Source organism: Elgaria multicarinata, chromosome 3 (genome assembly GCF_023053635.1).
Source record: "Elgaria multicarinata webbii isolate HBS135686 ecotype San Diego chromosome 3, rElgMul1.1.pri, whole genome shotgun sequence".
In the NCBI taxonomy this organism is placed as follows: domain Eukaryota; kingdom Metazoa; phylum Chordata; class Lepidosauria; order Squamata; family Anguidae; genus Elgaria; species Elgaria multicarinata.
In genome coordinates this window covers 82,778,961-82,795,439 of record NC_086173.1, presented here as the reverse complement: position 1 = coordinate 82,795,439, position 16,479 = coordinate 82,778,961, and the positions used below count along the sequence as shown (strand labels likewise).

Sequence of the window (16,479 nt, the reverse complement as noted above, 5' to 3'; positions counted from 1 at the left end):
GGGAAGTATTTCAAAATAGTTTGCTCAATATAAAAAAGTATGTACTTTGGTGAGTCAACTGAAGCAGCATTTTTCCTTTGCAAATCAAAAGCTGTATTCAAATGAAACGAAAAACAGGAACAGTGCAAGGTTTTATTTTATGAAGAGGTGAGCCTGGCAGCATATTTGCCACCAGTTTGATTGCTATTTTAGTTCTCAGTTTTGCTTTGGGTAGCCTGACTGTCATTTAAGTATTCTATAAATCAGTGCTGTGAGTTTTCTGGGGAAAAATGAATTGAAAATTCTCCAACAGAAATTAGGTTAATAGGAAATGTTTCAATTTGCATCAGAAAGATATTCTGATGCCCTAGCTTAGAAAGATCTAATTTAGCATGTTTATTATACTTGTATTTAGTAAACAATAAAGCTTAAAATTACCCCCTTCAATTGCTTTTTCCAGTGAGGGGACACAGTTATGTATTTACAAGAACCTATATTAAATGTGAAAAATTCTGAGAAATGTGTTTTAAAATTAATGTTATTTACAACATTTAGATTCTGTTCCTCATCCAAACAGATTTCAGAGCAGTGTGCAATAAAAGCTAAAAAGAATAAAACTTTATATTAAAAGTATTTGGTGCTTTTTAAGAAACAAAAACAGAATGCCAATAAAAACCATGGCTGGTCAATCAAGGAAGGCTTCTTGAAATAAAGATGTTTTCAGCAGGCAAACAACAAAATGTTGATGCCTGCTTGACTTCCTGAGGCAGGGGGTTCCACAGAAAGGGAGTCAGCACAATGAAGGCTCTTCTCTGCATGGACTCCAGTCAGGCCATAGAGCCATGTGGAACCCCCTGGAGCATGCCATCTGATGATTTCAGTGACTGGGCAGGTTGATGGGAGAAGGCTTTGAAATTGAGCTCATTGGACAAAAATAACTGGGTATCTTTCCTTTCACAAAGCCTTCACTTAAATCATGGCTTATTTGTTTCTTCAGCTATTGAACTGTACATTTTGAGTAATTCAACTGAGAATAGAAAAAGATCCAAATCTAGAAATAATTCGGGTTTTTGTTTTGTTTTTTGTTTTGGTAAAAGTTAAGCAGGTAAGAGTGCTGAAGAGGGAGTCAAAGAAATCGGAAGTTTCTAAAATACCATCTCTAATAAATGTGGATCAGAATCGTGAAAAACAAGAGGTAAATTAAATTTCTTTGCTAGTACAAAAACATGGGTGCTGCAGTCCAACAGTGTGCTTAAGCCCACTAAAATTGATGGGTTTAAACAACTCTCTGTTGAATTGTGATACCGTATTCCTTCGATTCTAAGACACCATCGATTGTAAGACGCACACTAATTTCAGTACCACCAACAGAAAAAAAAGCTTTGATTCTAAGAAATAATAAATGCGCCCGCAATTCTAAGACGCACCCCGTTTTTAGAGATGATTATATGGGGAAAAAGTGTGTCTTAGAATCGAAGAAATATGGTAATAGACTTTTTCATGCAAATTTGTCAGCATATTTTCTTGGACCTGTCTAAAACATACAATTACAGAGCAATCTAACACCCTTGGATGGCCGTCTGGGTGCAGGTCCACCACTACCAACAGAGAGGAGCTTTGCCAGTAGAGGAGGCATCCACCCACAAGGCCCCATTTATGCCCACAGAAAACTGGATGCAAATCTACCAATGGCAGTGTTCCCACTAGCTATAAACCTTAGGGGTAGGTCATAGCTTAGTGGTAGAACACATGCTTTGGATGCAGAAGGTCCCTGGTTCAGTCCCTGGTATCTCTATGTAAGGCTAGGAAAGAATCCTGCCAGAAATCCTGGAGAACTGCTGTCATTCTGTGTCCTGATGACCTGGTTCATATGATCACAGTGACATACCTTGGCTTGTTTAAATTATGGTGAACCTCGGCACATGCTGGATGATATTTGAATATTCAAGCTGCAACCGCAGGTCATCATGAGTGTCACCACATGGGGGGAAATAGATTTCCTTATCTTTGCTTCTCCGCCCCTGGAGGAGAAAGAGGAAGTAAACAAAGACCACGTGGTCCATTCAGAGGTTGCATTTATCACACTGCTTTTCCTGCACACAGCAGGAGATCGCGGTACATTCTGTTTTTTAAAAAAGTCAGATTAAAAGGGGTCTATTTTGCTATGGAAAAACGAGCAGTAGGAATGGGAGGCACGTGGGAAGCAGATGTTGTCTAAAGGACATGTGCACATCTGTAAGTGGGCAGTAGCAAGCATGTGAGAAAACGCTTGTCTGATGAACCTCCATGTCGTCCAAACCCAGGTGGTGGAGGTTGTGTGAGGTTTAAACAACCATCAAATAAACCTAGAACAAACCATGGATTATCCAAGAATTGTTTAAGCCTTGCACAACCCCCAGTGCCCGGGTTCAGATATGACAAGCTGCAGCCACAACTTGAATATTCGTAATGGCCATTGGCACATGCTGACATGAGCCACAGCCCATGATGGCTTCAGTAAGCAATGGTGGCTAATTTGATGGTGCGAATCAGCCCAGTATAAGTCAGCTTCCTATGGGTCAGAGCTGGCTTGGGAACAATTGGAATCCAAAGTACCTCCATTTTTCTGAGAGGGGCCTGGATTGGACCCCTCAGCTAAGCCAGCCTGGAACTGGTGTGGTTACTTCCCACCCCACCCCCTTGATTTCAACGTGTGTTTTTAACAAAACAGCTGCCCTCCTACACCTCTCATAAGCTGGCAGATATTTGGAAGCAGCGAAGATCCACTGCTTCACCCCACCCTCTGCAACTCCACTTAGGATTGCTCTGCCCCGGTGTTGTTGAAAATTAGAGATTGCATGTAATGTTTGCACTTGTCAGTCTTTTACAAGTAAATGTAATGCATGGTTAGCCTCTGCTAAAAAGCTACTGAAACCTTTTAGAAAGTTTGTATGGTTAATTGCATTTTTGGTGGAGGATTGTTTTAATTTAACGAAAAAGTGAGCTTCCAATAATAAGGTTTCTCTCAACTAACCTTATTTTTCAATGTAATATTTAGAACACAGGAAATGCAGGAAATATACAAAATGAATGAAAACAAGCCAAATTTACCCATGAAACAGCATGCATCTTGGGAAGATGTAGAATGTCTAGACTAAGACATTTGCTTTTCAAATGACTTTTCATTTTAAAAGTTCCATGAATAACTCTGCATACCTTGTGTAGATCCTTTAATAAAGTATTTTGAAATGTGATGGTCACAATACTATTCACTTTATATTGTATTATGTTCAAGACATGGGCAGAGCAGTCCTATACTCTTAATTCTAAGGGTGGGAGCAAGAATTAGACTTCTGGTGGAACGGTCACTATATGTACTCAGCCTGGGAGGTGAAAAACACACAATGAGAAAATACCAAAAAGAGCAGGTGTTCCAATGTGCCTATTATTATTGTTGTTGTTGTTGTTGTTATTTGTATCCTGCCTTTTGCCCAATACTGGGCCTCAAGGCAGCGTTACAAAGTTTAAAACATACATTGTATATAAAATAAAATTTAAAAAGTTTAAAAAACACAACAAAATTATAAGTCATTAACATGCATGGTGCAGGAGGGTCAGATTATTCTCCAAAGGCCTGCTGGAACAAACAAGTTTTAGCCTGCTTCTGAAAGCCCATCAAGGAGGGAGCCAGTCTAGCTTCCCCGGGAAGAGAGTTCCAAAGCACTGGAGCAACCACTGAGAAGGCCCTCACCCATGTTCCCACCAAGCGTGCCTGTGAAGATGGTGGGACTGAAAGAAGGGCTTCTCCAGAAGATCTTAAAGCATGGGCAGGCTCATAAGGGAGAATACGTTCTTTCAAATAACCTGGACCCGAGCCATATAGGGCTTTATAGGTCATAACCAGCACTTTGAATTGTGCCTGGAAACAGACTGGAAGCCAGTGGAGCTGTTTTAACAGGGGAGTTGTATGCTCCCTGTAACCAGCCCCGGTCAACAATCTGGCTGCAGCTCTTTGAACCAGCTGGAGTTTCCGAACACTCTTCAAAGGCAGCCCTACGTAGAGCGCGTTACAGTAATCCAATCAGGATGTAACTAAGGCATGTGTCACCGTGGCAAGGTCTGACATCTCTAGGCATGGGCACAGCTGGCACACTAGCTTTAACTGTGCAAATGCACTCCTGGCCACTGCTGAAACCTGGGCATCCAGGCTCAGGGCTGAATCCAGAAGTACACCCAAGCTGTGGACCTGTGTCTTCAGGGGGAGTGTAACCCCATCCAGCACAAGCTGAATCCCTATTCCCTGATCTGCCTTTCAATTGACCAGGAGCACCTCTGTCTTATCTGGATTAAGCTTCAATTTATTCGCCCTCATTCAATCCATTACTGCCAACAGACACCGGTTCAGCACATAGGCAATGCCAACCAATCAGGCTCTGTGCTGGCAACAACTCCAACATCCCCTCCTTCCCACAGAACCATTAAATTCATGACATTGGGCAAATGCCCCCAGCACACACCCATGCATCAACACACACAAACACACACACACGCAAAATGATGCCAAAGTGCCTGAAGTCCATCAGGCCCAATGGCATAGCCACCAACAACCTTTGAAGCAAGACTAGCTTTGCACTCTTCCATTATGGGAAGATAAGAATTAGCACTAGAATTAGCTAGTGCTAATAAGGCACTAAGAAAAAAATGGCGTTATATCAACTACAAGGTTTTTAGCTTGTGGAATAGGTCTAGCTTCTCCCAGCAGCAAGAGATGATGTTGGCAGGGAGAAAACAGCACAACCATATTGGCTCCTTGAGAGAAAATTTGGGCCCTGGAGAAGACAACTTTCACCATAGGCCCCTCCTTTTCCTAGCCTCTAGCCCCTAGTCCTTAGCCAAATGCAAAATGCAGATCTTGCTAATTTGGTTGTGACTTTCCAAGGCTTGATCTGGCTGGCAGCATATGCACCATCTGCTTCTTCCCTGCCAAAAAGCTTATGTCTGAGTCCCTTTGAAAAGTGGTACCCAGCAGTACTTCCTTTCTCCTCTGTTTTCTAAAAACATAACTTCCTGCATTTGTGGGTGGGGTGGAATCCATGAATGAATTCATATGAAGTATGATAATGTACATTTTCAAGTATGATAATGTACACAAATCTATAACCTCTATAGTCTATACTGAACTATTATAGAAACTGTGAGATACATTTTCACAGATAGAACAGAACCTATTTTGTGTTTTGGAAAGCAAAGGACCTACCTCCAAATTTGTCGAGCCCAAGTACCAAAACCAATGGCTGGGATGCATCTTATTTAATGGAAGGAAGTGAAAGCATAGTAACTGATTCCAATCCTAAAACTAAGCTGCTCCGCCAGTTAAATTGGATGCATTCCAATTACATGGATGAATTATTTAAGGGGCTTTTATCGTACCCCGCAGCATTGATTTGTTTGAATGCATTATATATGCTAATACAACATGAAGAGAGCATTCTTGATATTTAAAACAAAAATATATCAGAAAACTAAGCATAGAGTAGCTAATGTTTTATAGTTAATATCTTATGAATTAAAGTTTTAATTAGACCAAGAGTATTTAAAAACACATGAAACAAAACAGACATGTTTGAAGAACAGAATACGTAGGGTACTTTTATTTCTAAAAGTGCTTCCCTGCCTTTCTCTAAGGTATAGTCTGACACCCACAGCAGTATGAAGAAGGAGAGTTCGGAGGTGGTGGAATGTATTGCTTCACACAAAGTATTAGAGCAAGGGAGCAGGATGGGTTAACACCTTTATCCCTGATTAACCCCCACCCCCTCAATACATACTGAGAGGGTTTTTTTAGCATTGGGGAGTATTCAAAAATGCCATCTTCCACCAGCAGTCAGAAATAGGATGGTCCACTCTACCATTTCAGGACTGTACCACATCACCCGGTTGCATGGGTAGAACAAGCCCTTATGGGTGTTAGAAGAAGTGGGCTTGTATAATTGGGGCCAATTCTGCAGTTAACAGTGATGGAAAGCAATAACAATTATTTGGGCCAGGCCAGGCTTGCTACTGGGTGGAATAAAGTGGCCACCTCAAGCAGTTAATTTTAGATGAAGGGCTCCATCACACCAGTGTTTTATCGCACTCTCATCATGCCTGTTTTGCTGTTTTGCAGCACGGTACTCACATAACGTCATGCCTGTCCTGCAGTCACTCTGCCTCTTCCCTTCCATTTTTCGTGTTTTCCTAGAGCTGGGAAAATCCGGTTTATTTCCTCCATGTGGGATTAAAGCACTCTTCTGCCCTCATGTATTGCCATTCTTGTGCCATGTCCTTTGTTGTGGGCGTGTGCTTTGAAGGGAGGTCTTGCTGATGAAAGAGGATGGTGGGGCGGTTCTCCTTCTCCAGCATGCCAGCTTGTGCTGAGTCAGTTGAACAGATTTTTGCAGCTCCAACCCCACCCTTATTGCCCACAGAAACAGCACCCTGCCGATGAAACGTTGTAAAACTAGACAATAGGGGTGTGCAGAGCAGGTCTTCTCTGCCACAAAATTACAGTCAGTGGGAATTAACCAAAATGATTACAACTCCCTCATTTTTAATGATAAACCACTGTGATCACTCCAATGTTGGGAATGCTCTATATAAATCAATCAATCAATCAAGGTCCTGAGTGGAGGTGCCCATCACTGGACAAGAACCAATGAACTGGAGGGGGAAGGAGAAGAGGCAGGGTGGGATGGGCGCAATAGCAGGAGAGCAAACAAGGGAAAAAAGAGTCCCCCAGTATAGCGATGATTGTGACAGGGACCAACGCTTGTCCTGATCAATGAAATGGAGGTCAAAACTGCAGGTGCATACTAGGAAAAAAAAGGTGTGGTGGAGCTTGAAATAAAAGGTCAGCAAATGGTTGTTTAATGCATTGTGATTGTATTATTACCCCCAGAGAAGAGAGAGAGGACCTTGTGTGGTTTTCTGTTTTAGATGCCAAAATAATGAGACCAGCTTTGGGTACTATGTAGTTGTTTTTCTGCCTTAAGCAACAAAATGCCTTTGTACAGCCCTGCAAATGAAGCGTTATGTGTGGGGAAGAAAGCTGGGACTGGAGCCATGACCGGCCAAGGGCTGGGATGCTGCAATCCCCACACTCCTTATTTGAAGCCTCTGGCCATTTTATGTCCACCAAGATGACCTAATCAGGAGGACATTGGAATTTCATTCAACTCAGTGTGTCGGTGGGATTTCCACTGATTTTTAGCATCCTTGTTATTTGGAGAGAACATATGTTCTTATACTGTTGGGTTAGTCTGGAAACTATTGTGCCAACTAAGTGGGAGGAATAGTGAGTTGGATTTTTAAAAAACAAACAAACTAGTTATTAAAGACTAGCTGCAAATCAGGTATTATGAAGCACATTTGACCTCAAAGTGCCTTAGCTTTTCTTCTTCATATTGATTGGTACATATTTCATATGCTCTGCTAAACTGCGTCTATTTTATTTTTCAGGAGATCAGAGAAACTTACTGAAATTTGTTAATCCAACACAGTAACAAATACAGTTGCTTTACTTTATGATTTTGTGTTGGTCATGTTTTTGATTCTACACCCAGCCCCTGAACTATTGGTAGAAGACAATAAACGGGAGGTAGCATTCCCTCATACTGTCAGTGTAATATGTTGCAGTCATTTCAAACTCTTCAATGCATAAAGTAACTCTCACTTAGCTAATTAATGTATATGCTTTTGAACCTATCCTGCACATGTCATGGATATTAAGCTGGATTTCTCTGGTTGCGCAGCCTTTTGAGCAGGAATCAGGAACTTTTTATAGGAGTGGGTAGCTGTCATTGATGCTAATGCATGTGACGGCAGCAAGATAAAGTATATAAAAAAAGAAAGTGAAGTTTAGCACACACACCTCCCAAGTCACACAAATTTGTGGGAATTTAATCTGCTTTGGTGTAGTGTATACAATTCCGAGCTAGACGGACCAGTGGCCTGACTTGGTATAAGGTGGCTTCCTATGTTTCTTATGTTAGCAAAGCTGGAAATGTAGGGTGTCTCTACATGAGCGATTTATTGCACACTTGTGATTGGTCACTCACAGAGGTTTGTGGGTCCTTTACATGATGTCAACTTGAATGTCTCCCACACATTTCCCTCTTTATTCCACTTTCAAAAAAATCGGAGTTAAGCTAGTACAAAAATTAAAGGTGTCGTATTGGCACTGTGTAGTGCCGGTGTAGCACTATGAACTTGCCAAGGAAGGACTGTCCCCAATTCAAACCAGGTGTCTGCCATGTAAATGTGTGAGCACATTTCTCGATCATAGGCTGATTAGAGGGAGAAGAGGCTAAAATTCCTCCCTGCAATGGAGACAGATCTGATCCCCCACCCCACCAAGCTCAGAATCAACATCCTCTGTTGATTCAGAGCACCCCCATTAAGTTCAATGGAGCTTACTCCCAAGTAAGTTTGCCGAGGGTTGCAGACTTACAGCACAATCTTACTTTCCTGGTGGCTGCAAGGAAACAGCACAACACAAGTTAAGAGAGGGAAACAAGACAAACACCCTGCTCATTTGCACTCATGCCAGGTAGGAAGATGCTCCCTCAATTCAAACCATGTGTCAGCGGAGAAAAGGAGCCTCTCTTAATCCCATAAAGAAACTGAAAGCAGAAAGCCCCAGTAATGCTGTGGGGTTTTTGCTTAATGTAGAGACTCCCATAATTTTAGATTATGTACTAGTCAACAGAAGCTAAATTGAGAAGAATTGCCTAGAAGCTGGAAGGCGTATTGTTTGCCCCTTAGAAGAGTTAACTGCTATCACTAGCACTGGTGTAGTTTTTGGTATCAACTCTAGCCAGGCTCCTTGCTGCCACCTAGAGTGAAGTTTGCAGATCAGAGACTTGGCTTGAAGCCTCACAGTCAAATGGCACTGGGAACCTTCCAAGGCTGTCCTCTGTCACCTCAGGCACAAATACATACAGGAATGAAGGCTCTTGGTTTGGCAGAACGTTAGTAGGGAGAGATTTGGGCTGCTTAGTTGCATTATCAATGTTATTGCCCTCGGCTCCAGGGCCAGATAATGGGTTTTATTCTTCAGAGGAGCCCTTGGATTGCTTCCTCTTGGATTCCATAAACTCGGGAGATTTAGAAAAGCAACTTCCAGACTCTGGCTCATGAGGTAGTCTTCAAGCGTCATCACACAGGAGAAAATTGCATTTGCTTACTGTCACTTCTCCGCCTGTGCATTTGTCCCTCCTTATTTCCTCTTTTGAAAGAGGAAGTACACAATTTGCATGTGGCCCATTCAGTGGGCCATTTTGATCCCACTGCTTCTCCTGCACACAGCAGGAGATAGCAGCAACTTCCGTCTTTAAAATGTCGGATTTACTGGGGTGTTTTTTTTGTGGTGTGAAGGCTAGAAGGAGCACAGAAGGCAGACGTCATGAGAAGGACCTGCATAAATCTGTGAGTGCCCAGCAACGAGTGTGCAATAAAACGTTCATCTGATGGAGCTCTTCATGTTAAAGTCACTGACTGAGGCCTGTGTATTAGAAGGCCATGTCTTCTTTGAGTGTAGTATATTCAAAAAAAACAAACCCAGCCAGTTCGTACATAATGACAACCTATGGATTAAACAATATATGGACTGTTGGGGACAAGTTGGAGAGAGTTGTGAGCAATCCAACAACAAAACATGGGTTAACTGCTGGGTTGATTAGCCCCCAAACAACCTAGTGCTCTGGGTTCATATGTCACACTCAACAATCTACGTCCTGTCTGATTGTGAACCAGATCTATATATAGGAGCTGATCAAACACAGTCGCAATGATGTGTGACAGAATAGCATTTTCTATCTTCCTATTGAGGCTTAATTAGTAGAACTAATGCAGAAAGATATTGATAGCAAAGTCCATTCAGTTCCATTGGCTTGGCTTGTGATCGTGTAAGTAAGCTTTTTAAAAAGAAACAAACAAACAAACAAACCCATAGCTATTGAAAAGTGGCAGCAGGCTGCAGAAGATTTAGATTATAATAAATAAGAGTTTCTTAATTCCACATGAATACATTGTGCAATATACATTGCCAATACATAAAAAAGAGTAAAATTTACTGTAGGCAACCAGCAAATAATAAATGACTTGTATGCAATGGAATGTAAAAGTTGGGAGTACTGCCTTCACATATTTGAGTCAGCCTGTGATTGTGGGGAGAGGAAATTTGCAATGGCTATTACTTCTTTAGTCTTCTCTCATTGATGGCATGGACCTTTGGCTGTAGCCAGTTATGTTGCAGCAGTTATAGAGAGGGCAGTCACTGGAGATCTCTATTGTTGACAAGCCTATTAGCAGCAATCCATATTCGACCCACAAGGCTATAATTTCAAGTCTGGTTGTGATAGCAAGTTTTAATTTTTTTAGATCTCCATTATTCATAGTTCATAATCTTTGAAAAAGAAGAATGATATATATGTAGGTGTGTATGTATGTATGCGAAGGGACTATTAGAGGTTGATCTTCTTTGTTATATGCCCAGACTATACAAATTATGAAATTATATAAAGATGAAATTATACAAAGATGAAATTATGCCAGACATACAACTACGCAGTTACAATTCACAAAATGCAAGGCCTCCTTGTGTCACCAGCGTCCAGCTACTAATTAACGCGAGCGTTCTTTTTGTTGCAATTTTAAAAGCCTCTGATGTCACATGAGAAACTCCAGTTCAGAACAATGTGGTCATTCTTTATATGAATTCCTATGGGGATTTATCAGAAACCCAATGAAGAAGAAGAATCTTTCGCCAGTAGTTAAAGGACAGAATTTGGAGCCTGGGAGCCTGTTAAAAATACAAGCACTTATTATGAAGGCGTAACTAAATTATAAATCCATCATGAGTCAGAGTGTCAAAACAGCAAGGTAAGAGTACTGCTCAGCAAAAGAACTGGAAATAGCAGGATGGTAAAGCCAGGATTTTGGACCAAATTGTGCACTTTAGGTTGAAAGCATCAAACATGCCATGGTCATGCAGTGATAGCCTACAAAATTTTCCTGATATGGATACCCTCTTACTTCTTTTCATCTATAAATGAACATTCTCAGTATCAAGAGGATGCTCCCAGTGGTGATTGTAAAGTTTCAATTGAATTAGATGACTGATCTAAATTGAACATACATCAACAAAAACACAAAATAAGGAGTGTTGAAAGTTCACAATGTAATAAGAAACCATATAATATCTCTTTACATAAACAGACACGCAGTTGGTTCATTAGAAAATGTTATTAAACAATGCGAGATACTGTTTCTGAAAAATAATTTTATGTACTTCACTGCCCACTTATTAACATGAAGTATTAATAACCCAAAAGTTAACTTGTAATCTTCTTGATTGATTGATACTGTATGGGACAAAAATACAGTCAGTCACCTACTTTATGGATAAGCTTCAACTGGAAACCTAGGTATTTGTTCTGTTAGTATATATTCCCTCTGTGAAGTATATAATGTTGCTACTGTTAATCAAGTTTTTTTTTCTGAAAACAATTTTCTTAATGGGGGCAGAGAAGTGCATTAAGGGTAGCACTGGCAAAGGCCTCTGCATAACTTCTTACAGTTACAGTGTATTAGTTCATAGTACTTTCTCCTGTGCCTGGATGAGAATTGTCCATTTTGGTTGCCATTGAGTTCCACCTATCCTCTTCAAACCGCACTCTGCAGGACTTGGTAACTTTGGATCTCTTTGAGGTACCTTTCCCTCATACATGATCTCTCTGATAAATTGTGTGTTGTTTGAGAGCTGTCTGTGTTAGTGGAATATTCTCCAGGGATCATGACCTTCCTGAAAACAGATGGTACTTTGCTTCATTGACTTCGTGCAATCTACTAGTTCTGTCATATAGAAGTAATACAAAGCTCGAAATTAACACCATGGTATAGTCAGTTCTGCCAGCATCAGAAATGAAGCAATGACTTCTGGAAATACACCTCAAGTGTCCCAAACTAACTTTCTGTCTTTCCTAGCAAAGAACAAGATCAAATCACACTCAGTAGGCAGTGCCACCTGTGCCCACATGAAGAGTTGGGCCAGACCTGATGTTATGCTACTCATAGGCCGTTTCTATACCTGCCTTTTTTCCAGGGATCATCCCGGGATCATCCCTGTGCGTGCAAATGACACACAGGGCATCCCGGCAGCAGGCAGGGACGATCCCTCCATTTTCCTGGGATAATCCTTAGGTGCAGAAAGGGCCATAGATGACACTTCCCTGGAGTGTATGGGTGTATGGTTTGGAATGGCCTGGTTCCTGGCAGAAGTATGTAACATGCACCGTATGATTAGATTTGTCAGCACAATGGTCCTAAAGGATTATGCTAAATTGAACACTGAACCAGCATCACAATTCGGAATGCTGGTGCAACTAGAAATATTGGAATGGAAGATGTATCAAACAAAGGCTACAATCCTAGGCAAATCTACTTGGGAGTGAGACCCAATCACCTCAATGGCCGTTAAAAATGCATAGAATCAGGCTACATGACTTCAATCCTATGCATAGCTATCTGGGAGAAAGCCTCATTACAGTTAGTGGGACTGACTTTTGAGAAAATAGGCAAAGTATCAGGCAGGACATAAGCAAGGCAGGTACATAAGCCTTTTGTTTATTTCTTTTGCCAGGGAGTCACTGAGCAGTAGAATTTCCTATCTTCCAGTCCAATTATTTCTTTTTTGCTATATATTGGAGCACAGGTTAGTGCTTCATTTTGAAGCACTTTTAGCATTTCTTATCCTTTCAAACTTGGTCCGTATGCTTTGGAACTTACATTACAATATAATGGATGAAAGGATGAGTTACTTTTAAAGCATTCTTTCTTGCTTTTCCCACATGATGTCATAGGATAGAACCTGACATTGTTAAAAATGGAAAGCATTTTTGTAAAGTCAAAGGAACTGCACCCATTTCTGCCAGAGGCCAAGCTGACTCATCTATTACCACACTCTTGTTTCTATAAAACACAGTAGTGATAATACAGATTAAATGAAAGGCAACTGCAATTACATATGAACATAGAATTTTTGACTCTCTAAACGTGTAGCTTTCTGGCATAGCTATTTTGCTGCTTATGATGGTGGCATTTTTAAAAAATCCCACACTACTAACAGTAATAGCTATTATTGTTTTAGTTTAGAGGGAATTTTATCCATCATGTCAAGAGGCTCCCAATGTTATAACAGGAGTCCCTGTTTGGGATCCTATGCTGTAAAGTATTTGGCCAAATTATAAATTCAGCCCTGCTCATTTCCTACATTAACAAAACTTTGATGGATCACACTGAGATCAGATTTTACATAGCAGAACTGGCATTTTTCCTTACTGAACTTCAACTGCACTTTTTTGAAGTCAAGTTGCATTGTTCTAGATAGAACCTCTTTCAGCCTGAGGGCCAGATTCAATTTTGGGGAAGCTCTCAGCGGCCACATTCCAGTGGTAGATGTCGCTAAATGGATTGGGGGGGGGGAGGATTCCAGTATATTTTAGTTTAAAGCTCGTATTTTTATGGTATTTTTTATCTAATGTTGTTCCCTGCCTTGATCCAGAGGGCGAGGCAGGTAATAAATAAATAAACAAATGCTAGTAACTATGCCTTAGGAGAGGAATTTTAACCTTTTAGAATGTGTATGTGGGTGTGGGGGGAAGAACCCATGCAAAAGCCAGGAAGCCACTGATTGATTGGTCAGGGGGAAAGGGGGTGAGGCCAGCTATCTGGAAAACCTCAGGGGGCTAGGTAGGCCAGATTTGGCCCTCAGGCTTGAGGTTCAACACCCCCGCTATGGAGAGAAGCACTCCTGTTCTGATTGTTAAAACAACAACATTGAATCTGGATCTGTGATTCTGACAACGGAAGGATACCGCCTGGAGAATGGGACTTTCAGGTGCTCTCCTCCCCACTGAAGTTCCCCTACCAATGCCCTCCAAATTTTCTCTGGAGAGTCCTCCAGCCCTCTGGAACAGTTTTGAGGGGCTGCAGGAGGGAGGAATGTATGTGGAAGTCCCATTCCATAAGTAGTATCCTTCCATTGGCAAAATGACGGATCTGGACCCAACCCAATGAAATTAGCAGATAATTGGGTATGTTTGCCTACCATTCTTGTACCACGAGGACACATTTTTCCTCCACCTTGATTTACAAGAGAGCTTTGGCTATTGGGCGGTATAGAAATGCAATAAATAAATAAATACCTGGGGGAAAGACTATATAGATTGGAATTTGGGTGGAGTTGAGGATAGTATGGGTGTACACGTGAACTGTGAAAGCACAAGGAAACAGCCTGATTTTTCTGTCGTTCAAAATAGGTCATATGATTGGAATTTGGCTCTGATTCAAATGCAGCAGGATTTCATCTCAGTAGCTCTCCTCTAGTAAACTCTTTCCCAAAGTCTATATTCCTTTCAGCTCTTACTTCAGTGGAGCTACAGCCCTGCTACAGTAAAGTCATCATGTGACAACATGATGCAGTTCTTGAAGGAAGCTTTCACCATTTGTTCCAGCCTATTTTGAAATTATAATTTACAATTGCATCATAAAATTACACGGGATTTCACTCCACCAAAACTCCTTGTCAATTGCTATCAACCCTTTCTTGGATGTTTCAGCTGGCTAAACGTTCAGCCACACATTGCGTATCCATGATAGGCTGCATCACTTGCTTCTGCAAAGCAGGAGTTGGAGTGTAAAGATAATTATTATATCTCTGGCAGGATCTACATTACTGCTTTATAATGGTTTATAACAATTTTGACAGCTGTACACGCCATATATACTGTTTTCAAACCGTTTTCAACATGTGCTAAGCTCTACCTTCGTGTTGAATTTCTGCTTCGTCATGCAACTGTTAAGGATTCAGTTCAGAAACCTCTGTCAGGTTAAAAAGAAGGTGGCAACCAGACTTGGAGCCTATTAGCCCACGCATACAAAAACAAAAAAATCCTGCATACCCCTGGCTCTAATTACAACTCTGAAGAGCCCTGTATCTTACACTGAAGTTCCTCCATTGCCCAAATTGCTCCTCAATCCTTCCCTAATTTCATGCATTCAAGTTCATAGCTGAACACCCTGGTGAAACAAGCTTTATACTAGTGACTCCAAGCATTATGTCTGGGTGAGTTCACATGTCACGACAACCCACCCAGAGTGGGTTGTCATCAGAACAACCCATGTTAAGCCAGACAGATGATCAGGCTTACTGTGGGTTGTACTCCCCCTCCTTCCCCCTCAATTGTCCAGCTGGCTTTGCCCAGTATCCCAGGAGACCTGGGGGCAAAACCCATCTTGTCTGCTGCCAGATCCCCTGTCCCCACTTCCAACATGACCCCAGTTACTGTCAGTTTTTTTTAATTGTCCTTTTAACTGCATAAAATGGGGGCAAAATATTTTTTGTTAAAAGTTTTAATTTACTGTTTATTGTGATCGGGAGATAAAAAGGGTGGTGGTGGTGTAGCTCACCCTCAGAAATACGTTCTGGGGACTCAGGCAAGTAGAGATTCGAAGCAGGGCACCTCCAAGGTTCAGGGCAGCCCTTTCAACCATTGGGAAAACCTTGCTAAGGGGGTGATCTACACCCCATTTCCTCATCTGTCAATGGTCAAAGACTGTCAAACCGACCAATATGCAGTCTAGTCTTGCCTGATACAGCTCAGATAAGGCAAGCCTGTAGATTTCTGACAGAGTTGTGGAGGTGTGTAACTCTGAAAACACAGTGAAATGAGAGGGGGGAATGTTGGCCAGGAAAATACAGTAATTTCGGCCCACTTTTCCGCATATAAAATAAAGAAAAAATAATTTTAAAAAGATGCAACTGTGAATGGGGTCACGATCAGAGCCGAGATGGGGGACTTGGTGGGAGCCAGTGACAGCCACTCCAAAGTGCCGTTTGGGCCCAGTTGGAGAGGCTGTCACTGGCAAGAAGCACTTGAAGCCGCTTGGCGGTGCTCAGGAAGACTGGCAGAAGTTTCGATCGTTCTTGCTGAGTGCCCCAATGGCTACAACCCACGATGGGTTGGATGACATGCCAACCCATCATGGGTACAGCAACCTCTACAACAAGACATGGGTTATGGGGATGGCTTTTTGCCCATGCACAAGCCACCTTGAGGGGAATCGGTCTAGGTTTGGATGACATGACAACCCAACCTGGCTTGTAACACATAATGGGTTGTTGTGCAAACCGTTACTGTTGCTACCGGGGGTGGTGGTGGTGGTTCCTGGGCTGTGAGGGGAGCTCTCTTCTTGCCTGCCCTAGACAAGCAGCGATGCTAGGCAGTAGACACTGACATTTGGGGGCCTCTCTACAAAGCAAGACCACCGGTAGTCCGTCACCAAGCAGGCAAGTTCTGACAGGATTGAGATGGATCTTTTTCTCGTCACTGAGAAAGTGTGCTGCTGTAGTCATTTATTATTACATTTATATCTGCTTTTCTTCCATCATGGTACTCAAAAGAACTATATGGGATTCCCTGG

The 16,479-nt window shown here is 41.8% G+C and overlaps 1 protein-coding gene across 1 annotated transcript in view; it reads left to right on the top strand.

Annotated features, from left to right (window-relative positions):
• PPP2CA (protein phosphatase 2 catalytic subunit alpha) overlaps positions 1–16,479 on the top strand; it is a 90,530-nt gene that overhangs the window by 40,403 nt on the left and 33,648 nt on the right. Inside the window, exon 12 of the mRNA XM_063120736.1 lies at positions 1,077–1,174. Coding sequence (XP_062976806.1) covers positions 1,077–1,174 — 98 coding nt within the window. The remainder of the gene's footprint in view (positions 1–1,076; positions 1,175–16,479) is intronic.